We start from the raw sequence: 26166 nt of genomic DNA on the forward strand, positions 1-26166 counted from the left end.
CCCAGCACGCCTGTGGTGTGTGCCGATGCCAGTCCTCTCCAAGGGGGCCTCCCATCATTCCCCTCTGATGACTCCGTGTCAGAGTTCCGCCAAGAGCCTGCTGCCTGACCTTGTCCTTCTGAGATTCTGAGTCATGCAAATGGTCCTGATTGAATCACTCTCGAGGCCAACTGGGACACCCAGGCTTTGAAAGGTTTTAGACGTGGCCATTTCTTCTTGACCTACTCTTCGTCTGGGGCTCAGGATGATGTGTTGCGGGCTCCTTGCTGTCTGACAGCTTTCAAGGGACAGCCCAGCCTCTACTAATTCATCTGCCACATCCGTTTTCCTTTCCCAACCCTAATGCCTTGGAAGCAAAGGCCAGGGACTGCAGGTCTAGTGTGCCGAGATCCTTGGGGGTTGGTCAAACGGACCCTCCTTACACAGCGTCCTGAGCTTGGTGTCTGATGGGAGCTAAAATCTTGGGTTTCCTTTGTGCATGAGTTTTGCAAACAGTCTAACAGAGAACAGTCCTGAAACACAAGAGGACAAAACACCCACGGGAATAGATGCATGGTTTGATGCCAACTTCACGGACTTTTCCACATCCCCGAGTGCGCACGTTAAACAGATTAAGAGTTTATTGTGTAAACCTCCATCCCTCCTGTTGCCAGCCCAGAAGGTCAGAACCAACCACTGTGCGACTATCTGGCTTTGTTTAATACGTGTTCCTCCTGGGGCCATGTATTATACCACCGATGCTCATCTTGTCAACTCTCTGAGCACAATATTACATTAGCAGATCCTACCAACAAAAACTCAGTATGATCATGGAGCTGGCAACAACCCTAGCAAAGCTTCTTCCCCACGACATGCTCCCTGCCCAACACACCTCCCGGGGTCTGAACACATGCAGACTGCAGGCTTCATGGCTTCTGAACCCCATTCTTTGCAGAGGGACTGGGGTAGTGCGGGCAGTTAGCTTTGTGAAGACTGCCGGCCTCCTAAGATAGTCTGAGCCTCTCCCAACTCTCAGCCCCCTGAGGCCAGGCCAACCTTGTTGGATGGATGTATTTCCCTTCATGTGTGCTATGTCTGCTTCAAAACCCTGAGCTCTCTTTAGACGTCTGCTAGGTCTCCTTCTAACCGTCATCACGTTCTTCTCTCTGGCTTACCCTCTTGGTGAGTCCTGCAGAAAGAACGTAGATTCCATGATGATAAAAGAAATCTTTGCTCTCCCCGACTTCCTTCTCCACCCCCCTTTGTTTCCGTGGCTGTACCCTTGGTTGCCATGTGGCAACTCCTTAGCAAATATTGACAGGATGATTTCATGTTCTCTCTCTCTCTCTCTCTCTCTCTCTCTCTCTCTCTCTCTCTCTCTCTCTCTCTCTCTCTCTCTCTCTCCTCTCTGCACCGTATCTCTAAATGACATCTAGACCCTACGTACCTCTGCACTGCTCTACTTGAGTCACAGGCTGGTCTTATGCAACTCTGTCATTCTCTCAACCCAGAGGTCTACTGAGGTTGCCCAGCCCTTGGACCCTTGAGCTTTTTCTAGCCTACCTTTCTATGTTCTGCAGAAATCCAAAGCCTATTTCAAGATAAGTGTGAGTTTTGGGGATGCAAGTGGGTTCATGTTCTCTCCTTTGCTGTGCCTTTAGACTCTGCCTCCTTCCGTCTGTTTGTCCCTAAATCAATCCAGGTGTGAAGCCCAGGCACGTCCACAGTGTGCATGCGTGCGTGCGTGCGTGCGTGCGTGTGTGTGTGTGTGTGTGTGTGTGTGTGTATACCCACGCACACTTCAGCTATCCACACCATGACTAAGGTGATACAGGCATCCCCGTTGCTGCTGTGCAAGGCCACAGCAACCACTTAAGATGGCACCCGAAATGGCCTGGCTCTAGGAGGCTCTTTTTTACCCCAGCCGTGAGGTTACAACTGGCTCTCCACCTTCTCGCTGAATCTTCTCTCCTCCCTTTCTGTAGAGAATCAAAGCTCAAAACATATTCCCAGGCAGAGTAGTTTATTTGTTATTTGAGCTCCTGACTCCAGTTTTACCTGATCTCCGTAACAGCTCATCTGTTAACCTTGGTTTCCCTAAACTAAAATGGAAGTACTCACTGTAAGAGAGTTGTAAAAATGTTAACTAAAACAAGCACCACAAACCAAAACCACACTTGTCTCTCTTATGGCGGTGTTTGTAGACTCAAGAGAAGTTACGTCTACTTGGTAATCACTGGAAGCCAAGGTGTGTTGACACAGTCTGACACATTGTTCAGTATATGCTGATTTGTACTGAGATGGATCTTGAAAGGAAGAGGAGACTCTTGGAACGATGAAGACTTTTAGAGAGAGGAGCTGAGTCAACTGGGGCAGGGATGGGGTAGAGGCTTCCTCCTCCCCATTTAACCTGTCAGTGTTGCGGATTTCCCATATTTAAGAGGCTATCATCATATCTATGTATCGTCAATAAAGACGACAAAGAAGGCTGGTTACATGAAAGTGTTCGAACCCAGTGACCTTAAGCCGTGTGAGTCATGGGGACTCCTGATGCTGTGTGGTTGAGGGACGAGTCTCAGAGGCCAGTCTTGGAGAATGTGCCTGTCACCGCACATGTCCCTTTCCCCTGTGACTTCCTGGTTGTGAAGAGCTGAGCAGACACGCATCATTCGCCACGTCTGGATTATAACATCTCGTTCAGAGTTCCAAATGGTTAGAAATGTTCACAGACCACTCCTTGCCTTGCCCAGTTTTGCAAACAACCAAGAAGGAAGTTGTCAGCGCTGTAAATGTTGAAAGAACAGGTGATTGAACAATCTAAATTAGTGATAACTGCAATGCATTGGAACACATACTATATGAATTCACAATTAAAGTATATAAACAAGAATAAAAACTCACTCACCCCTTTGGAGGATGCTAAAAAAACTAACTAGCTTGAAAACCAATTTACAAAAAGAAAATCAAGCAACTTACCTTACCTATACAAATGATATTTAATGGTAACCAAACAACTGATCACCTCAATTTCCCTCTCTCTACCCACCTCTGTGTGTGTGTCTGTATCTGTGTCTCTGTCTCTTCGGTAGACAGAGTAACAGACACCATGGGGATTAAACCCAGAGCTCATGCTAGCGAAGCACTCTAACACTGAGCTGAGCCCAAACCTGTGAAGTTTATCTTTATAGAAAGAGTTCAGGAAATAAATGAAAGATTCACACAAATCAGAATTCCCTGCAAACTGTGTTGATCTTGACAGTGATGCTGATGGCTGCTAATAACAAAGAGAAGAACGTCTTGTATTCAGTGAAATGTCTTTATTAGGTGATGAGAATCAGGTTGGAACTGTCTTCCGGAGGAATATTTTAAGTGTATAATTCTATCTGCACATACACAAAGATAACAACACATTTATAAAGTCTTCTACGTCTGAAAAAGTCAATCCTGAATCTTAACAAATTTCTACATCTAATAATTTTATAGGAAGTATAAAAAGAGTGGGTTTAATAAAGCCATTGAGAAATAATTGGCAAAATGCAAAATGGGTATCTCTTGAGGACAATTTGGTTCCTTCGAATAAATCGCAGACAAAATGAGAAGCAGATGGGAGGGAACTGGTCAGTGAAAGCATACTGAAGAGAGTCATCCGGTTACGAGAACAAGTCTGCTTTAGATCTTGGTTTAAACAAACTACTGAAGAATTCGGGAACAGCTGTAGAAGCCTGAAGGGTAGATAGATACCTGAGGCATTAAACTATTATTAATGTTTAAGGTGATAAAGTAATGTGGTTATGATTTCAGCAAGTCCTTAAACTTCAGATATGTGTATGTGTGCAGATGGGTAGATGACAGATGATAGATAGGTAGGTAGAGAGATAGATAGATAGATAGATAGATAGATAGATAGATAGATAGATAGATGATAGATCGATAGATAGATAGATAGGTAGGTAGAGATATAGATAGATAGATAGATAGATAGATAGATAGATAGATAGATAGATAGATAGATAGATGATAGATAGATGATAGATAGATAGATAGATAGATAGATAGATAGATAGATAGATAGATAGATGATAGATAGATGGATGGATAGATAATAGATAATTTGTGATTACATGAAAATTAAAAGCACAGGTCATGTCTATGATTTAAAGACAAATCTGAGAAGAGATATAGAAGGCATTTACGATGTGTCACTGCTTTTGGGAAATTAGGAGCTGGGATGAGAGAAATAAACTTGAATAATTGCTTTAATTAATGAACTATATTAGAATGAGTTCACCAGAACCTCAACATGCTAGGAAGGTGGGAGAGTATGCGCTTGTATTGTAGAGCTGGCAGGAACAGCACCTGGAACAGGCTTGTCCGAGTCCTAGAACCATCAGAGCTGGGTCTACCTCCCTCCCCCGGAAGCTAGGATCTCAGAAACAAGAACTCAGAATCACTTGGAAACTGTCCTTGATGGCCTAAGTGCCAGCTTTTCAATGCTTATTGTTTGGAAACTTCAGAGTGTGTAAGGGGAAAATATACCCAGAATTAAATGCAAAGTCATGCAGTTCTGCAAGTCGGAAAGGCCTTTTCTTTTCAGATGTGTTGACAGTGATTTAATCAGCAGATGTCACTGTGTTATCCTTGGGGACATCTCTTCCATGTGCTTGTTTTAGAGACGGTGTCCTCCTGGCAATGTCACACAAAATATTTGGGGTAATTTTGCTTAATGACAATCCTCCTTTGTGTGTTCCCACTGCCTGGTAAAGTTCTTAAGTTTCTGTCCCTTTTGTTTCTGTTTCTCCCCAGCATCATTGACAAAGAAGTCTCACTGATGGCGGAAATGGATAAAGTCAAAGAGGAAGCCAGTAAGTAGGCATGTGGCTGTGTGACAAGATGCCACCCCCAACCCAAAGCAATCCATCACTCAGGTTGACAGCAGTAATTCTGGATTGGGGGCAAGACCCTACAATTCATACTGAAATTCTGGTGGGTGAGTTCTGGAACGCCAGGCAGGTCACTCATCTCTGTGTCTCTGTATTTCTGCTACACCGTCTGGCAAAAGGATAGAGCTGCCATTCATTCCTCTGAGCTGTCAGTGCAGGGTGCTCCCTGAGGAAATAAGAGGTGTCTACTGGGTTTTTTTTTTTTAACTCAAGAGGACTTTCGTGTACACACAGAAACTAAACTTAAATTTAGAAAGACAATGAATCTAATATCACATCTATGTAGATGTGTGCGGCGTGTGTTTGGGTGGCATGTGAACGCGTGCGTGTGACTTCAGGGAGAGTGTGCACACACCCGGGTGTGAAGGCCAGACATCAACTTGAGTTTTTTGTACCACATGTCACCATATCTTTTGAGAAAGAGGGTGTTACAAACCTGAAGTTCATCGGTTTGGCTAGACAAAGGCTCCAGAGATCCACCTGCCTCTGCTACCCCCCACCCCTACTCCAAGACTGAAATTGCAGAAGAGTGTTCCTGCCCCTGCCTTCTTCATGTGGGTTCTGGAGAGGTGAACTCAGGTCCTCAAGACTGCACAATGAACACTCTACTGTCTGGGTCATCTCCTCAGCCCTGGCATTGATCTGGGAGCAGCAGGCATTAAATCTAAAGACAGTCGTTTTGAAGTCTATACAACTTACAATCTCGCTATGTCATTCAGAGTAGTTTTGACTTATTGGGGTAGTTTAAAAGAAAATAGCCCCCAAAGGGAGTGGCACTATTTGGAGGTGTAGCCTTGTTGGAGGAAGTGTGTCACTGTGGGGGTGGGCTTTGAGGTTTCTTTTGCTCAAGCTTCCCTCAGTGTGACAGTCAGTCATCTTCCTGTTGCCTGCAAGATGTAGGACTCTCAGCTCCAGCACCACGTCTGCCTGTACGCAGCCATGTTATGATGATAATAGACTAAACTTCTAAAAGTGTAAGTGAGCTGCCCCAATTAAATGTTCTCCTTATCAGACTTGCCTTTGTCAAGGTGTCTCATCACAGCAATAGAAAACCCTGAGACACTCATTCTCTTTTAAGTTCAAATAACTCAGGTTATTGATTTTTCCCTTAAATTGCTCCTGTTTAACCTAAGGATGTAGCTCAATTTGAGAGAGCACTTGTCCAGCATGCTGAAAACCCTGAGTTTGATTCCCCACATGACCTAAAACAGACTTGGTGATGCATGCCCATTATCTCAGCCGTCAGGAAGTGGAAGCCAGAAGATCGACATAGTGAGTTTGGAGGAACCTAGAGTCAATGAGGAACTTTCATAAAATGAAAAACAAAACAACAACAAAACTTGTGCCACTTAGGGCTGCCTAAATATTTGTGAAGGGGCGTATGCGTGTGTTTATATTATGCCTCTCTTCAAGCATTTTCAGAACCTTCCATTGCACTGATAAACCAAACAAGCAAAAGATCCCCAAGCTTTGAAGCAACTTGTATAGGAGAAATAATTCAAATATAGAGATGCACTAAATGATTTTTAAAAAAAAATACTCCAGTTGTTTACAAACTCCATCAAAAATGCCAACACCTGCCAACTTCAAACTGTAAGAGAAAATCAATCCATTTTTCAACTTAAAATTATAAAGATAGATTGCCTGATAAAGCAAATTCTTTACTCGAATAATGAACACGAGTTCAGTGTTGCAATGCACACCTTTAATCCCAGCACTTGGGAGGCAGATACAGGTGGATTTCTGTGAGTCTAAGGAGGCCAGCCTGAATTTTTTTTTCAGTAAAGAAATAACACATTCATATAGTCACGATGGCTGTAAAACTTTTCCTACACTGTACACAAAAACATAAGCCGGGCGGTGGTAGCGCACACCTTTAACCCCATCACTTGGGTGGGAGAGGCAGGCGGATCTCTGTGAGTTTGAGGCCATCCTGGTCTACAGAGTGAGTTCCAGGACAGCCAGGGCTACACAGAGAAACCTTGTCTTGAAAAATCAAAAAAAAAAAAAACAAAAAAAACAAAAAAAAAACACCCTGGGTTTTATTTTATGCATGCTTATGTCTAAATTTCTCCACTGTGATAAGTGACTCAATAGTTGCGCAGATGGTAATCTGCGCCTGCGCGTGGCGGCGCACTGCCCGTGGCAGCTGCACCGTGCATGGCGGCGTACTGGTACTGCGTGTGGTGATGCACAGCGTAAAGTAGCAGTCTGTGCAAACGGTAATCTGTGTAGTGTGATAATCTGTAAAGTCACTGTCTGCTCAGTGGCAGTCTGTGCACCATGGTAATCAGTGTAAGACAGCAATCTGTGCACAATGGCAGTCTTACACAGGATGGGGTTCTTGGGTTGGAAATTTCAGCAGAGACGAGATTCCTCAGATAGAACACGGTGGATGGCTGACCCTTCCTCACTATTGAATTCATTCTGGTATGTTCTGGGGACCCGAGGACCACGCTTCTCCCCTGGGATTTACTTTGCAATGCTTTTCCTGGGCATTCCAGAATCATCAGCCTCACCCAGGTTTGATTTTATGAATCAGTTAAATGGCAATCTGAACCCAACAACCTCTCAACTCAATCGCTTGTCATTTGATTACCAATGTGGGCTGGAGAGATGGCTCGGTGGTTAAGAGCACTGCCTGTTCTTACAAAGGTCCTGAGTTCAATTCCCAGCAACTACATGGTGGCTCACAACCATCTATAATGAGATCTAGTACCATTTTGAGAAAGAGATCTACCTGGTCAGTTGTCCTCATCAACTTAGACCATGAAACCCAACATGAACAAGTTCAACAGAACCGCCATATAAGGGCTGCTCATGCATGCTTCCGCATGGTCAGGGCATACATGTCATTCATTCATTCATTCATATTTATTTGCACAAGAATGAAAAATTAAAACCAAATTCTTTTTTTCTCCTCTGTACTTTGACCATAATTCAGTTTTCTCCTTTGAAAAATAGCTAACAATATTTTTAGTTAAAAAATTTTCAGGGGTGAGTGGAGTGGGGCGAGCTGGCTCCGCAGGTCATGGCACTTTGGGGTGAGCTGGCTCCGCAGGTAATGGCACTTGTTGCCAAGCCTATGGACCTTAGTTTGAGCCCCAGGACCCCACACAGGAGACGGAGAGAACCATCTGCAAGTTACCCTCTGGCCTCCACACACATGCCGTGTTACACACATGCTTACACGTGATACGTGCACACAGCCACACAACAGATTACTAAATCAATGGAGTGGAAGTGTTAAAATCACTTAGAAACAAGGAAAACTTTCTGGGGTCTGAGAGGTTGGCTCAGTGTGACAAGCACAAGTCTGAGGACTGAGTTTGAACTCCCGGGTTAAATACCTTGTCTGGGGTGCACAGCTGTGACCCCAGCACTGAGAACGTGTAGCCCCAGGCAGACATGATGTGCCCCCCCCACACACACACCACAGCTCACTGGCCAGCCAGTTCATCTGGACCAGTGAGCTCCGGGTTCAGCAGGGGACACTGTCTCCGAAAATATAGGGGTGGGAAGAAATAGAGGACGAGGTTGGACTTGGATGGATGAGACCTTTGTCTCCATTTTGGCAGGTGGTACTGTCTGTGTGCTTAGGTTTATGGCTTGAATGGTACTCCATCATGGAGTTGGTTGTGCTAAGGTCTGGGGGACCTACTGAAGTCTGCTGCCCTGGTCTTAGTCAGTGAGTCAAATCGTGGACTCATCCTGCTCTAAAGAGGTGTGGTCGATCCTAAGGATCATTAATTTTACTAAATTGAAACATAATTGGCCATATAGTTTAAAATGTAGGACTCCACCATTAATCCAGTCAGAATGAGAATTAAAGACCCAGGAAGTGCTGGTAGCAGAGGAGTTAGCTAGCGGGACCAAGAGAACAGAGACTGATATCGATGATCTAATTTATGGCCTTCTCTGTTTGAGATTTGAGTTTCTTTAATTACTCCAGAAAGGTTAGCATAGAAGCAGCAAGTTCCTCCCAAAGCCAGACATGGTTTCCTTTAACTCATGAGAAGTCTAAGCCTCTCCAATTTTGTAGAACCGTGTCTGCAAGGAAATCTGTTGTTTCCATTCATAAGCAGAAACATTTGCTACCTCTAGGTCTTGATCAACCTGTCTGCTTAGTTTGGAAAGCATCAGAAGAAGCACATTTAGTTAAGCCCACCAGGTAGGCTTAGAGGCCCGGTAATATTGCTATTATCCAGATAAGTTAACACCTACAGCTGCCTATCAGGCATCAGAATAAGGGGAAGTGCCTAGGTTAAAGGTTTTGAATGTTGGATAAGTTTTAGCCCCTTTAAAGTCCTCTAGCCTTAATTTGTGCTGCCCCCATCAAAACCAATTTCGTCAGTGATCTGCTGGTCTGGTTAGCTCCTATCCTTATGTAGAACAGCGGCTAGGTGTCTAAACATAACCATCAGTCATGGCTGATTTCATGGCTGGGAATGATTAGCTCCATCCCAGAGCCCCTTCCTGTGGCTTAGACTCTGATTCCCTGGGTTTTCCATTTCCTGAAGGCCAGAGTCTCTCTAATGGAATCTCCAGACTTTTTATTTTATGGCCATTGGATTCCATTTCCCAGTTGGGCATTTCTTGGGCAGGGGCTTTTTTTTCTTTCTAAATATTCATCTGTGTGTTTTCAGGAAGCCTCTGTTTTTGCAGTGGAAACTCCATTCGGGAATGACAAGTAGGAGTCCCAGCTTCAAGGCTTGCATAGAACTGTAACTCTGTATTCCTATCTCCAAAGACAAACTCTCCTATCTTCCCTTTCTCCAGTACAGCCAGACACTTAAGTGGGCATCAGTGAGGATGTGGGCTGCTGGTCTGCGGCCGCATTAGTTATCCCTGTATCCCGGTATGTGTCTTCCTCAGCTCCCAGGTCCAGGTCGGAGAGTCGTGGGGATGAGACCATGACCCTACTGTATTAATACCAAACGTAAGACTCAGGAGGAGGTAGAGGGGCAGGGAACAGAAGGGCCTGGGGCCCAGCAAAATGTTCATTTCAGTGGCTCCATAGTCCAGAGACAGTCCATTTGGCATCAGTGCCTGTGGCTTCTGCTTTCTTCACCTGGGTGTGGTGGATCCATGGCATAATGCCGGCTACCTTCACAGCCATAGGAGTGAGTGGAGGGAATTGCCGAGTCGGATCAGAAACCACGTTGGTTTCTGAGTCCCTTTGGCTCCCTGCCTGACCAGACAGTACTACTGGACTCAGACAAGGAGAAACTGGTGGTGGATTCTGAGGTCAACTGGGTTTCTCGGATAGTTCAATGAATAGCCTTTCTGGAGGGCTGGAGGGTTTGCAGAGACTTGAGAAAGAATGGTCAGAGAGTTCTCTGAGCCTGGCAAGCAGTGGGGGAGCTCTTCCAAACATAATCTCACAGGAGCTAAACCCTTCCCTGTATGGGGTGCAGCAGATCCAAAGCAAAGCAAAAGAAGGAGGTTCATCCATTCTTTGCTGGACGCTAATGAGAGTTTTGTTAGAGGTAGGGTGGGGTTTTCTTTGTTTGTATTTGTTTGTTTGTTTACATATTGTTTTTTCCTACATACCCCAACTCAAGGTCTGCATGAGCAATGAACTTTTCAATCTATATCTAAAGCTTTTAGCTCTTAACTGAGAGGTTTGGGCTATGAAAGCCAGGCCATTGCTAGGGGGAGGCCAGATCAGGGAAGCAGTTCCTCAGGGGGGGCTTTTTAGACTCCTGTTTGAACTGTTTTAATCTAGGCGAGGCACACCTCTACCCACCGGAAAAGATATTTATAAAAACTAGCAAGTACTCGTATCCTCCCCTGGGTGGCCAGATCTCAGTTGTCGGTTTTCCCAGAGTTGGCCAGGATGCTGGCCTCTCATTTGCACCACTTCCTGGAAAGGGCTCTTGGTTTTGGATTGACTTGAGCACACCCCTCGCATAGGGCTAAGACATCCCTCACTAGAGCACTAGACTGTCAGGTCTAGGCATAACATACCTTGGTCTGAGCTACTGGGCAAGTTTTGGGGACCCCTGGTGGAGGTCAGTTACCAGAGTCCAGCCAGTTGTTCCTGGGAGAGTGACCTTTGCTTAAGTCATTCCGTCACCCTGTGGGTTTGAACTGTCCCTCTCTGCATTACCATGGAGTCTCAGGCAGCATGGGGGCGTGGCGTGGTCTGTCTTCAGGAGATCAGTAGTCTCTAGGGCTCTTAGGGCTGTTCGCTGGGCAGCCAGGTCAGCAGCCTAGCAGTGGAGGACAAAAGTCTGTCCGGGAAGCCTCTAGGAGGGCTATGATTTTGTTTTGTTTTTCCTAGCAATTGAGAAGCCCTCTTTCTCTACAGATCATACCATGGGCATGCCTGGTAGTAAAAGCATAACAACTGTCCCTGTATGTGGTGGTGGATTTTCCTTTTCCCCATCTGAAAGCTTAGGTCCCATGGATCAGTTCTGTTCTCTGTGCTCGGATAGCCGGCTTGGGCCCAAACCGTTTTGTTTCAAGTAAATACTGCAGCTCCCACGTGCCTGGTTTCATCTCTCATTTAGTGACCACTGTGGGTGAGCGTCTGTGGATTATCGCTGGGCAAGAGGGTGGCAGGATTAATAGTGAGGGGCTTTCTCAAACTGGACTGGAGGGTCATCCAGGAGTAGGGGCTGGTCTGGGTTACCCAGGAATTAAATAACCAGTGTCCTGGTGTTCCCAGGAGGAGGGCCACCGTGGCATGGAGTGCTGGGAGGTATCTTAGCCCAGAGTTAACATGTGTGTGTGTGTGTGTGTGTGTGTGTGTGTGTGTGTGTGTGTGTGTGTGTGTGTGTGTGTTCATTTGTTTAATTAGACTACTAATAGTTGCCACAGTCTTAGACAGGTGGGCCATCCTGTGACTACAGGGTCCAGTCATTTGGACATGTATGTCAAAGGGCTTTTCCATGGCCCCAAAGTTTGGGTTAAACCCACTTTTATAATGTCTTTGTTTTGGGAACAAACAGTTGAAAAGGTTTGGAGATGTGTGGAAGTGCTGGGACTGGACCCGAAGTCAGAGTTGTTTTTAAAACCTCGGGTGCCTTTGTGTAGTCTCAGTCCAGATTAGGGGCTCCACACCCCCACTCTGTGCTTGTGTGTGGCACGCCTGCTATTTCTGCAAACTCTAGCTTAGAATTCAGTACTTGTTCAGTCCCGAGGCTGACAGTGTTAGCTAGCCTTCCGTGGTGAAGAAGTAGATTCTAATTCCCGTGAAGGAATACTTCAGCAGCAGAATAGATGAATTTGCCAGCAAAAGTGAAGGCAAGCAGGGCAAAAAAAGCAAACATTTGCTTCTTCCGTGTGTGTGTGTGTGTGTGTGTGTGTATTGCCATCAGAAGGCATGGCCCATACTTAGGGTGGGTTTTCCCAGCTCAGGTAACCCAATCAAGACGTCCCTTCACAGGTGTGCCCAGCTGATTAGTTAGGTTCTAGTTGATTCCAAATGTATTCAAGTTGACGACCAAGACTAACTAACCATCACCGTTACAATCAGCGTCGTGTCTACAGATGGCGGCGTCCATACTAGCAAACACTAATGTAATTATTCTCAGAGTATATTTTAGGTGGATGTATCTCACTTTGTTACTACGTTAGCACGGAGTGTGTGTGTGTGTGTGTGTGTGTGTGTGTGTGTGTGTGTGTTTCAGCGTATTGCAAATGTTGCTGCTTACTTACACAGTGACCCTGGGAGTGCAGGATTGTTACATTTTACAGATGAACAAGTCAGCGTGCATACCAGGCCTTCAGACTTTGTCTGCTTCCCCCGGGGAACTGAAGGTCACACAGACATATTCTTGACAGGTTTTCTGGTGATTTGTGAAGAAAACATGACTTTGTAAAACAAGAGCTCATTATGAAGCAAAACAGCAAATTTCTCAAGAACTGTTACGGAATACGAAGGAGTTCAAAGAGTCTCTACGCTTGAAGAAGCGCTAGCAGTCCACACCTGGCCCCACGATTCTGAGCACAAAGCCTTGCACTGTTGAGTGTTATTGGAGAAGCCTTAGGCTGTCCATGGTTCAAGCAATATGAGCCATGCTTCCAGTGTGGTCTAAGAATCTGAAGGGATTTACAAATCCTATTGAGAAAATGGATTTCAGCATGCCAGATTCCGTTTACAAAGTTGCATACGTAATATCATCTTGCATGTAGAGGGGACCCAAGCTGCACGGAACTGTCTCCCTGTACAGACCTCTGAAAGCGTGGTGCTTTCAAAACATACGTGTTACTCGATTTTAAATTACAGGTCCCCGTTCTTAAGGTCTGATCTGGTTTTGACGTTGCTTTCTGTTTTTTGTCGCGGGCATTGCCGATGGTGAAAATGTGGGCCCCTGGAGAACATGGGCGTTGGATCTTAACTTTTCAGACTTTTTCATAAAGAAAGGCTTTGAGATGTTATTGCGACTGTATGTAAAAATGCACCCCGGAGTTTGCTGACACGCAGTCTTCATCTTCACGATTTGCGTGAGTTTAAACTCGGAACTTATTGGCGGTCTTGCACCTGCGCCCCCAGTTTAGGGCACGTTGGTATCTATTTTTACGGAGGCTCCCGTCTCGAGTGAATGCCCAACTTCTACACAATCAAAAAGAACAATGGCCTCTAATTGTCGCCAGCCTCCCAAACGATCCATTGAGAAAAGTGAGATCGGCTTCGCTGTGCCGTCACCGTGGTCTGCCCATCCCTTTTACTCACTGCCTTTCAAATCTCAGCCTTCGGAATTTATTTATTTTTTTAATCGCACTTTGCAAGAAGGGAGCGTAGCATTTCCTGTTCCTACTCAGTAATCATTCCTCATGCTGCAGACTTTAGTCTGCCATTTGTATGTTGAATTATAATGACAAGTAAGCAACTAATCAAAGCCATGGATCTTAAAAACTTTCTTTATGCTAGTATGGGCGGGAGATACTGGTTCATATATGTGGCATGCGTGTGAGTGTCCATATGTGTTTGTGTGCATGCATGTGGAGGTTAGAGGTGAACATTGAATGTCTTCCTCTGCATTCTCTACCATGTATGTATATATATATATATATATATGTGTGTGTGTGTGTGTGTGTGTATACATCCAATATATAATGTGTGTATATACATACACATATATGTATATATACATATATAAGATATAGCCTATGAATGTATATGTTCATATATCCTATATATATATGTATGTATGTATGTATGTATGTATATTGGATGCGGTTTCTCTTCTCTGAAACTGGGAGCTCACTGGCTCTCTGACTAGCTAGACTGACTGTCCAGGGAGCCCCAGGGATCTTCCTGTCCCTAGCTAGCCCTGACGGTTACTGTCAAGCACGGCCTTACCCCACTCTTTACATGGGGACTGGGGATCTGAATTCAGATACTCAACGCTTGAACTGCATACACTTTACCCAGGGTCTTAGTCAGGGTTTCCGTTGCTGTGAAGAGATAGCATGGCCACAGCAGCTCTTACAAAGGAAAACATTTCGTTGGTGCTGGCTTACAGTTCAGAGGTTTAGTCCGTCATCGTCGTGGCGGGAAACATGGTGGCGTGCAGGCAGACATGGTGCTGGAGAAGGAGCTGAGAGCTCTATCTCTTGACCTGCAGGCAGCAGAAGCGACTGTGGGCATGTAAGACCTCAAAGCGCACCTCCTCAGGGACACACTTCCTCCAACAAGGCCACACCTACTCCACAAGGCCACGCCTCCTAATAGTGCCACTCCCTATGGTCCAAACACTCAAATGCATGAGTCTATGGGGCCATACCTATTCAATCTACCATACCCACTGAGGAAGTTTTCAGCCCCAAACCTAGGCAATCTTCAGTGGAACAGCAACCTCAGTCCTTGCAGACCTTATTCTGATATCCTTACAATTAATGGGCCCATCCCCCACCCCCTCACTGAATCCTTCATTTGGCACCTACTGTGTTCCTGTGTACTACATGCAGGTTCTGTGGACACAACAAATTCAATAATTCGAGATGGGCGGTGGTGGCGCACGCCTTTAATCCCAGCACTCGGGAGGCAGAGGCAGGCGGATCTCTGTGAGTTCGAGACCAGCCTGGTCTACAAGAGCTAGTTCCAGGACAGGCTCCAAAGCCACAGAGAAACCGTGTCTTGAAAAACCAAAAAGAAAAAATTCAATAATTCAGTCTTAATCTAATCCCATTGGTGACTGGACATGTATCCAGGCAGGTAATGTTAATGCTACCAGAGGGTCCTTGGGGACGGTGCACACTAGGTACCACTTTTTCGTCAGTTGTACCTTGGGATGCTGAGCAAGGGTGGCTAGAAATCACAGTTTTTAAAACAGGGCTTCACATATCCCAGGCTGATCTCATCTCACGGTGTAGCTAAGGATGACCGTGAGCTTCTGATGCTTCTGCCTCTCCCGCTCAGGTGGTGGGATTGCAGACTCCTAGCACCGCGCCTCATTATGGGGTGAGTCCGCCAAGTGAGCCGTGCCCCTAGCCCACATTCCATTATTCTAAGGACCTCTAGAAGTCCCTTTCAAATAGTATTTCCTACTTTCTAAATGTGGACACTCAGTTTGTTGCAAAGCTAATGTATAGATCAACCAAACGTGTTCTCTGGCTAAAAGTAATAGCAGGTTGCTGTTCTGTGGTCTCTGGCTCAACTAGATACCCTAAAACATCTTTCAGTATGAGACTGTCGGCATTCAGGTGCATATTGGTCACTAAAGTTATCCAGACATGGTTTTTCAGAGGATTTTCTGAATTCCAAGACCAGTAATTATAGGTCAGTCTGCCCAGCTCTCTTCTAGGTGGAGGCAGCCAGGTAAATATCCAAAGAATGGTTAGTGTAATTGGCAGATGATTGAGCCTTACGCTAAAGGTTATTTTATTGGCATCTCAACGTGGATATTGACATAAACATATCATCTGTCTGAAGAATGGCTTCACTGTGCAGGAATCTTAACCTTTGACTGTGTGCAGCTATCTTTATTTTTGTTTGTTTGCTTGCTTGCTTTGATTTTTTTAAGTGACTTGTTTGATGTTATATCTATTAAGGCCTCTTAGAATCAGAAATCACATTGCTTGGATGTGTATGGTAGACAGGCTTGATATCCCAGCCATAGAGGCTGAAGCGGGAGGAATGCACAACTGAAGCTGACCTACACAATGAGGTCATACGTCAAAACTATCAAAATCAAGAAGATCCATTGTTGGCTCTTTGTCCTGTGGATGCAATCTGATAGGGCAGTTTGCCCTTGCACAGCAAGGATGGAGAACAGTTCAACATGCGTGTAATCTCGCATGGGTTGTTGTTTCTTAGGGCTCAATGTGACTGGCCAAGAGAAACACGGGAAATGCATGTATGATGAACTAAGAACCAGAAGTTTGTGTACGGAGAGTTCAAACATCTTATTTATTGCTTTGGTGTGCCGCAGTCTCTCGGGAAACACACACAAGTTAACCTGGGTTTCTGCATCTCTCTGAAACTTGAGTTCACGTGACAGAGAAGAGGGAGTAAGGGACCAGGGAATTCTTGACTGTCATCTCTACAGGTGTAGATGCTGAGGAACACACACACTTCCACTTCACGGTGGCTTGCCTCACCTCGAAAGTTTTTCTAGCAGAGGCACTTCAAACAGAGACCCGACATACTCTAGCCTGGAACTTCTCCATTTGCAAAACAGAAGTGTGTGCCAGAGCATCCGAGGCAGAGGCATTTTTTTTTCAGCTCATAAAAAGCTAATAGAGTAAATCTTGGATGTCATATTCCAGTCTCGCAGCTCGTTACCCCAAGTGACTTTGTGTTGAAATATCCCAGACTAGGGATCAAATCCAGGGCCTTTTGTGCACTGTTTAAGGTCTCTGCCACTGACCTCCACCTGAGTCTGGACGTGGTACGATTTTGAGAGTCTTATAGCACCTACAGGAAAATGGGTGTGCGGAGTGGCCTTCTGTCTTCGTAATCTCATTCCGCAGGATTTGAACGTCTTTTTTTTTTTTTTTCAGAGCTGGTTCTGAACAATGCATGAAGCCTCTGAATTAAGAAAGTGAGTTCAGAGACCAGGGCAGAGAATGAAAGAAAGTGGTGTGAGAGACAGTAGTGACTCAGGGGACTGGGTTTTCTTAGGGGATTGGCAGATGAGGACACCAGGAAATGTGTTGTTGGTGATGAACATGAAGAGCCAAGCCCCCTTGATGACCAACTCGGTCATGGCCCTGCATGGCGACCTGCCTGTTGGGAGAGAACCAACTCCAAGAAACCCTGCCGTTTAATATGTTTAAATCCCTGTCCTGACATGCCGTTCCTTCTCCCTTGGCAGTGGAGATCCTGACTGCCCGTCAGAAGAAAGCAGAAGAGCTGAAGAGACTGACCGATCTAGCCAGTCAGATGGCAGAGATGCAGCTGGCCGAACTCAGAGCGGAGATTAAGGTCAGTTCTGTGGAACTCCAGCAGAATGCGGAGCTGGCACTCTGATCCCGTTGTGTGGGGTTTCTATCAGTAGTTGGCTGCTCAGACCATATATACACCGCGCCCTCCCACGGGATCGGCACCATATATACCCCGCGCCCTCCCACGGGATCGGCACCATATATACCCCGCGCCCTCCCACGGGATCGGCACCATATATACCCCGCACCCTCCCACGGGATCGGCACCATATATACCCGGTGCCCTCCCAAGGGATTGGCACCATATATAGCCCGCGCCCTCCCACGGGACCGGAACACAGACTACAGAAGGGTGAAGAAACGATCTTCAAACGATGGTCTGAAGGGATATATTATCGCAAGGGAGGGGGATAAGTTAGTCAAGACGAACCCATTAGCGTATTTAAACATAAGTTATCTGGGATATGATTTTCACTCTGTGTAATTTATGCCTGTGAATATAAGCATACACTCATGTGAGTACACCCTAACAGTGAAGGTTATGAAGCGTCTTAGTCTTTTTTCTAGTTTAATTCGCTCCTCTTTTTTGTTAAGATTAATACCCACAAATGTATACTTATTAGATTTCTTCCACTGCAAGGAATATGAACTAATCCCGGCTAATTGGGAGCAGAACTTGAAACAATACTGAGTGCAAATCACCAAAGCCGGGTGTGTCCGAAGACCCGGGTCTGCAATGAGGACCAAGTGTGGTTTGTGGATAATGCATGGAAAAAATAATAATTCCCTAATTCTCTATTCAGAGCGCTAGGGCACTGAATGCTCTCCGAGAGGTCCAAAAGAGCCCAGAATAAACGATAACAAGTATTTATTTATTTATTTATTTATTTATTTATTTATTTATTGGGAAAAACTCACAACAAGGGTGGAGAGCCTGTCCTCTGTGGGCGCCAGAAGCTGCTAATGGAGCTCTGACCACCAGCCAAGAGAGCATCTGCTCTTATGGTACCCCAGACCACGCCCTAATGGGCAGGTACCTAAAAGGCTATTGGCTGAATGAATTCCCACAACACATTAGCTCCTGGGCCACACTGTGAGTAAAGTCCCTAAGAGGAGAGCTGTGGCTGCTCTCTCTACTTGGACCACACCTTGGTTTGTTTGGTTTTTTTTTTTAATTTTTTTGGCCAAGAGAGGGATATGTGACATTTCACGTTTATAGACCCACTGAGATGGTTTTTCTAAACAGCACGGGGTAAAGAGGCCAGAGGGGACGTGGTCACCAGGAAGGCAAGAAATGCTTATAACAAAGTAGGAAGGTGATGTACACCAGTTATTAAACACACAGTGTGTCTGCACACATGTGCACCCAGCTTCTGCCTGGCGTCTAGAAACCCTGGGTCCTTTCTGCATGTAGCTGCTGCTGGCTTTAGAACAGTCTGTCCATCGCAGGAGGAAGCTGTGTGGCGAGAGCAGAAAGGGCCAGGTGACATTTGATCCATCCCCTCCATCCTGGTTAAGTATGGAAGGGAGCGGAATGCTCAGGGAGAAAGGGATTGGGCATCAAGAGCCCTGGAAGTATTTCCCTTATCACCTTCCCCCAAGCCCTTGTTTCCTCCTACACAGCCAATTGCAAGGGCCTCCTAACTGTCTCCTTCCAGCCTCTCTGCTCCAGGTCCAGAGTTAAATTCCCAAACAGAACTAGCCTCCCTTAGTACAAGCCATCCCCCCGCCTCAGAATCCAGTACAGTACAGGACTCAGTAAATACTGTAGCGCCTGTGTCCTCTGAAAATTCCAGCTTGTTAGAACATCAAGCGAGGAGTGTGGGATCGCAGCTTCCTAGTCAATTGAAATCAATTTTCTCCCAGGTTTCATTTCTGCCTATCAGAATCCCACTTTTCATTACATGGTTGATAGCACAGGCTTCGGCGTGAAACAGGATAGTTCCCAAATTTTCTACTTCTGTGGCTTGGGTAAATTACATATTGTCTTAGGTTCTTAGAGTCCGGCCCCCTCATCTGTAACACAGAGGTAATAAGAATACTGACTTCATGATAACGTGATCAGGCGAAAATGAGGTTATTTCTTAAGAAGTCGTTCCGTCAACGTCCAGTTTAATTTTTTAAAGTAATCCAGCTCCCGTGTTCTCTCTTCTAAGACCCTCTTCGCGTGCCACTCAGCGAGAGATAATTTCTTCCGCTCCTACGTCTCCAAAGTGCCAGCCACTTCACCCTTGAATTTAATGGCATATCTTTCCTCTCTAGTAAACTCCCTGATACTCAAGGAGGGTGTGAGCCGCAGTTGTTTCTGTGTTCCTCACTGCTCTGTCTACACCTCGATCTTAATTTCAAGTGGAATTTAAATGAATTGAAAGCTAATCTTTCCCACTTCCCCCATTGCGGCACTTGAGATTCCGTCGGGAAGATTATGTTTTCTAGACGCAGAAGACTTGGTTTCTTATTAAGATAGAGACGAGGTGTCCAGGGGAGGACAGCGTATTTTCTTTTGACGGTTAATACCTTGGCCAAGGTAGGCGGTCCAGGTTGGGATGCATCTCAGAAAACCGCACTAGTGAGGGACGCTAAAGGGTTGAGTAGGCTCCAAGCCTGGACATGGAGCTTGTTCATCGTCATGTCTAAGCTGCAGTGGGGAACGTCGTGTCTCCTAACTTAGAACCAAGGCTCACTTAGAAGCGCCTCAGGCCGACTGGACTCGATTGAGACCCCTCAGGTCCGCCATCGGTGGGCACAGGAAGAACACAGTGAGGGGGTGCACGGGTGGCCTGGCCGCGGTTTGGAACTCCTCCTCCACTTGTCTTCCCTCCAGCACTTTGTCAGCGAGCGCAAGTATGACGAAGAGCTGGGCAAGGCGGCCCGCTTCTCCTGCGACATCGAACAGCTGAAAGCCCAGATCATGATCTGCGGAGAAAGTGAGTTGTGCATTGCGCATGCGAACTAAATAATCCCGCGTGAGTAAGCCTAGCGCCGTTTGGGGTTGACGGCAGAAGCCGGCAGGTGGACGGTGCCCCCTCCCCGCGACACACCTCCCCGGTATGGCTAAACAGAGGTCTGACGAGCTTTAATGGTATACAGCCATGGCATAAGTCACTGGAAATGGCAGGATTTGAACTTAGACTCTTCAGATGCCACTGCCCGTCAGCAGATCCCCAGGATTTAAGCTGAATAGAGCAGGTCAGATGGTTGCTACCTTTCACAGGCTTCCCCTGAGCTTGTCCAGGTACGCTGCTGCCCCGCTTCCAGCCTCCCCTGAGCACCAAGCCCCACTCCCTCGGCCTCGGCCCCGCCCCTACTCCCTCGGCCCCGCCCCCACTCCCTCGGCCCCGCCCCCACTCCCTCGGCCCCGCCCCCACTCCCTCGGTCCCGCTCCCCGTTTAGCCTGGGTTCTCTGCTGAGTGAAGCCGGAGATAATGAGAGACTTCGCGTCAGCCATTAGTTTAGTCTTGTTCCCTATTAAGCCTTAATTGGAGAGGCTAATGTGCAGCTAAATTGGCTGCTGCGTTTTCCTGTTCTCGGGCCCACACACGAGGGGAGGCGGGGATGAGTGACAAGCGCTAATGTGGCTTTGAGGACAGTCACCTAGGAGGACCGACTGGCAGCCGTCCACAACCCCATAGTCAGCAGGAACTTTTTCTACATTGAAATTTCTTTTTTTTTCTCCTCGAAATAAAAAAGTCTATCAGAGCAATCTAAACATTACCAAGTTGCGTTGACTAGCGTGTGACATTGCTTTCAGGTCACCTGTCTACTGACTACCACATACATGCGTCGTAATACAAGCTACTTTCGTCACAGTAGATGCTAGACCTTCTTCCGTGTCCTGTATGTTCAGCTGATCACTGATGTAACTGACGTGACCACTCCTGGGGTTGTAGCCTTTAAATAACCTCCCGTTGAGCACCAGAAAACAATGCCTAGGGCTTCCTGTTGGCCATCTTTGTCAGCCACCTGATTTTCTTGCTGTGCTTTTTAGTTTTTTTTCTTCAGGCTGATGGCAGGACCTCCCTCTTGGCCCTTCTCCAAACAAGCAGTTTGGTTGACCTTGGGAAAGGAACCTGCCCGCCCCAGGTTCTCCTTGAATCAGACCGTAAGCGAGGCTCCAATCCTGGGTGAATCTATGCCACCTGGCTCTGATGGGGGAGGGGGAGGGGCACTCCACTGGCTTTCCTCCAGGCGCCAGCTAGTGAGAGAAGCCGCCCCTTATCAAATTTACGAGTGTCCACATAAAAACAGCCAGCCTCAAGTGTTTGTGACGGTAATCCTCACAAAAATCCTTCCTGGAGGGTGCGCATCACTGCGGCTACTGACCCAGAAGTGGAAACGGGAAATAATGACCCCAGGCGCCTGAACCTGGCGAGTCTGAGAGCTGCTGAAATCCCCTGGCTGTGTTTGGACAGCCCAGAATCATTTATCACACCTTACCTACAATATGAAGGAACCGGAGCTTACATCCCTCGTCCTTTCCACTTCTAACATTCTGCGAGCCCTGCTAGCCACTCCTAATCCTCCTGCCAAACCCCGGGATTAAGTCCTGATCCGACAAAGGGAACAGAGAAAATTGCTTTGAAAAATTGGTGGCAATTTTAAAATTCACAAGAAGGTCTTTCCCCGTCCAGCCTGGCAGTTGAATCCCAGCAAGCTGTGAGAGAAGTCACGGCTTTATCCTAGAATTGATTCCCTATGGCCTCCATTTGGTATAATCACACAGAAATCATCCTGCCCGAAACCACCACTTTCAGAAACAACAGGACTGGCAATAATAAGCATTGAACAGACCTGTCTGACCCAAATATGCGCCGGACGGCGAGCTGCCTGACCGGTCTGCCGTGCACGTCGCCCTGGGGATGATGCAGGTCTTAAAGACTGGTCTGGGTAGCCCTGGTGGAGTATAGGAGATGTCCGGGACTGGCTGGCCTGCCCTATGGTCAGGGATACTCAGGACCCAGGGCCACGGAATTTCTAAGGCATAATATCCATCCATGCCCACGCTCTCAGAACACAGGACTCTGTCAGCCTCTCCATCCTCACGTGTCTGCAGTACGGGCTAACACAGAACCTGATAAATGGAAGAACTAAGAGGCAGAATTCACTTACGCATGAGCCAGAGAGAGAACACACAATGTCATTATCTCCCTGTCCCTGTTGGTCCTTGACCTAAAGAATAATCTTTAAGTTACAGAGGTGTGTCTTTGTTCCTGCAAATGCCTCTCGTCATGGAGTCTCGCAGGAGAAATGTGTCCTTTCGAACTACATCTTAAAGAATGACCCTTAATGTCTGTATGGAGTTCCTGCCAGTTTCTCCCCCCATACCCCGTAGCAGTCTCTAATGGTTCCGCGGACAGTGGCGCTCTTGGCACAGCCCCTAACACCAAACCCGTTCTCCGTTGCAGTCACACATCCAAAGAACAACTATTCCTCAAGAACCCCCTGCAGCTCCCTGCTGCCTCTGTTGAACACTCCCGCCGTGGCTTCCGGGAAACAAGGGAACTTTGCCCGGAAATCTTCCAGTCACAACAAGCCCTCCGAGGGGAAAGTGGCAAACCCCAAGATGGTGAGCGGTCTTCCCAGCACTGCCGATGCCTGTCACCAGACCATGCCCACGAACAAGCAGGTAAGCCCCTCCGGGAGGGCCTCATGGCACTGCCTGCGGGTGCTGGTACAGGATGCCGCCCATTTCCAGAGGAAGAAAGTAACAGCTCTGAGCCACTGAGCTAGTGGCCCTGCCCAGGCTCCCTGGAGCTCTGAGAGCATTGGCTGCCGGGCCTCAGCTCCTGCCTTATGAGCTTCACCAGGTTACCTCAGTCACCTAATGGAGACAGGTCCTCTCATGCCCTTCTTGCCAGCATCTCCAGGCCCTGGATGCCCACTGAAACCATTAGAGAGAGGGAAAGTGGCCATTGCTGTTATCTATGATTTAAAAAGTTCCTGCTTAGGTTTGGAGTAACAGGTCAAAGTCAGGCAAACTTGTCTCGCCGTGGAATCTCAGCGAGGGACACACATTTCAAAATGACTTTCTTGGTTCACGCCAATCTTCCATGGCCTCTAAAAATACAGCTTTTCACTGGCGGTGGTGGCGCACGCCTTTAATCCCGGCACGCGGAAGGCAGAGGCGGGCGGATCTCTGTGAGTTCGAGGCCAGTCTATTCTATAAAGCGAGTTCCAAGACAGCTAGGATTGTTGTTACACAGAGAAATGCTGTCTCGAAAAACCAAAACAAACAAACAAACAAAAAAAAAAAACCCTGAACTTTTCAAAGAACAGTCTTCCACCTCTCCTCCTGTTTCTGAGAGGGAATTAGTAGCCCGTGTTTAGAAAGTGGAAAAGAAACGGGATTCAGATTCGGTGACATGGGTGTTGAGCGTACTGCAGAGATAGCTTTCACGATCTCTGCAGCTTTTTCTGTGTTTCAAACCACTGGCTTGCTAGCAAATGCCCTGGTGAGTCTCCTTCTCTTGGCCTTTAGGAGTTCCCGCTGCTGGTGCTGCCGGGCATTTTTCTGGTCCCGAATGACTTCATGAGCCTGAAAGTAGTGGCTGGTTAAGGGAGCAGGGTACAAACGCATGGGCTAAGTGCGTCTCTGTCTCCACAATATCTGCCAAACCTGTTGCTGTCCTGTAGATTCCTCTTCAGCTCGGTGAAGTTAGCATGTAGGTGATGGCTAATTTAAGTGGTAATTCCCTTGTATATCTAAGCACAACAGAGAAGAGCAGGCAGGAAGGGCCCTGTGTTCCAGAATAACTGTTATGAGTCCCACATCACTGTCCCTTCTGCAGAGTTAGGGGTCAGTGAGGCCAAGGAGATATATACCCAGAATCAGCACACTCTTCTCCTTCCTTCTTTCCTCCCTTTCCCTCTCCTCCTTCCCCCTCTCTCCTCCCTCCCCCTCTCCTCCTTCCCCCTCTCTCCTCCCTCCCTCTCCTCCCTTCTTCTCTCCTCCCTCCCTCTCCTCCCTCCTTCTCTCCTCCCTCCCCCTTCTCCCTCCTCTTCTTCTCCCTCCTCCTCTTCTCCCTTTTCCTCTTCTCCCTCCTCCTCTTCTCCCTTTTCCTCTTCTTCCTCCTCCTCTTCTCCCTCCTCTTCTCCCTCCTCTTCTCCCTCCTCTTCTCCCTCCTCCTCTTCTCTTTGAAGATGATTAAGTTTCTTCCAGTTCCATTTACAAGACTGTAGTGCTAGAACTGAGAATTATGTCAACCTGACCTGTTTGCCTGTCTTTCACTACTGTGGTTTGAAAAAGTTTGTCTGTGATTTAGGGGGTAGGTTTTTCCGATACCAGTGTCTTCGTGGTTTGCTGGCTTCAGACCCTTACTTCATGTCTCTTTTTACCAGAATGGACCTTCTAGCCAAAGACGAAGATTTAACCCGCAGTATCACAATAGGCTAAATGGTCCCGCCAAGTCCCAGGGCGGTGGCAACGAAGCCGACCCCGCGCTGAAGAGCAACAGCCGGCATGAACACAGGAGACAGCCGCACAATGGCTTCCGACCCAAAAACAAAGGTGGTGCCAAAAACCAAGAGGCCTCTTCGGGGACAAAGGCCCCAGAGGTCCCAACGCATTCTGAAAAGCCCCGTCGACGGCAGCATGCTGCAGACAACTCAGAGGCCAGGCCTTTCCGGGGTAATGTGGGTAGGGTTTCACAGTGCAATCTTTGTCCCACGAGAATAGAGGTTTCCACGGAGGCCACGGTTCTCTCGGTCCCAGCTGTGACGTTGGTGGCCTGAGCTGGGAAAGGAAAGAGCAGGCTTTGCCTGGTTTTGGTTCGCTGCCCGAGGTGCTGACCCAATTCGCTGCCAAAAGAGAGTCAATGAGAATATACAAACTCTGTGTGTTTGTGTCCTCTCTCGGTCATTTTTACTCATCCTGATGCCCTGCTCTAGCTCGCTCCATCACGCCCATGCTTTGCTTGCTCCGTCGTTGCTTCTCCTCATGTTAGCCAGGCCGTATTTACTCGTTATTAGGAAAACCAAGATGAGGCTGGGGATCAGAGGCTCCGTTGGCCGACCTATGTGGTCGTCCCCGTGGCGTCCGTCCATTGGTTGTCATTAGAGAGTTCAATGTTGGAACCTGAAATTCCCGCTCAGACAAGCGTGATCTGCTGAAGACACATGTGCTTTTGTAGAATTTAACATCTGGTGTTTTTCTGAAATATAGATAAATATATATATAAACATATATTGCTTTATTTGAAACAAATTAAAATATGCTGCATTTGACGCCCGGCTTGTTTCTTTCATTGATGGCTGCCTTGGTGTGGAATGTTCTTTGTCATACTTTTGAGACAGAGGTAAAGACCAGAGGTTTAGTGCCAAGCTCTGTTCCCTTTGAAACAAGAACTCTTAGGAAGCAATGATATTCTCTCGGTTACTATTCGGAGAGGTGGTACACGCCCAGACATCATGGGTGCCTCATGGTAACTAGAAACCATGTATGTAACAAAGTTTACCTCAGTCTAGCTTTGACAATAGAGATGATTGGTTCATTAGAGATGATTTGTTCATGAACCAAAGTCCAGAATTAAAGCATGCCTTGGGTCCAATTTGATCATGATTCTCACTCCTTTCTCTTAATTCTGAATTCTGTCCTCTATATGCTGACACTGTATTCAGAATAATGATAATGACCAACTTGCTGAGCTCTCTCCACAGCTTCTGTATGGGGCAAGTGTCTTGTTAGAAGTCACAGCAAAGCCCTGGCATACCATGACTTACAGACCGAATTGCTGTTGGTCACCCATGGGGAGAATGAGTTAACAGAACAAGCTCATTAGCCTATTAGTTAGCGTGAACCAATCTGAGCCCTTGACACTGACATTGGGCTTCTCCAGAAGCACTGACTGTGTAAAGCTACTGTGGCCTCAGAAAAGGGGAATGAACATAGAATACCTCCAAAACCGAAAAG

The 26166-nt window shown here is 46.9% G+C and overlaps 1 protein-coding gene across 5 annotated transcripts in view; it reads left to right on the forward strand.

Annotated features, from left to right (window-relative positions):
* Nucleotides 1-25419, forward strand: part of Spats2l (spermatogenesis associated serine rich 2 like) — a 167121-nt gene extending 141702 nt beyond the window's left edge. For all 5 annotated transcript variants that reach the window (XM_038315408.1, XM_038315412.1, XM_038315409.1 and 2 more), the window contains 5 exons: nucleotides 4783-4841; nucleotides 17189-17298; nucleotides 20083-20185; nucleotides 22664-22884; nucleotides 24597-25419. In XM_038315408.1, coding sequence (XP_038171336.1) covers nucleotides 4783-4841; nucleotides 17189-17298; nucleotides 20083-20185; nucleotides 22664-22884; nucleotides 24597-24989 — 886 coding nt within the window. In that variant the 3' untranslated portion in view covers nucleotides 24990-25419. The remainder of the gene's footprint in view (nucleotides 1-4782; nucleotides 4842-17188; nucleotides 17299-20082; nucleotides 20186-22663; nucleotides 22885-24596) is intronic.
* Nucleotides 25420-26166: the final 747 nt, after the last annotated feature.

This window comes from Arvicola amphibius, chromosome 18 (genome assembly GCF_903992535.2).
Source record: "Arvicola amphibius chromosome 18, mArvAmp1.2, whole genome shotgun sequence".
Taxonomy (NCBI): domain Eukaryota; kingdom Metazoa; phylum Chordata; class Mammalia; order Rodentia; family Cricetidae; genus Arvicola; species Arvicola amphibius.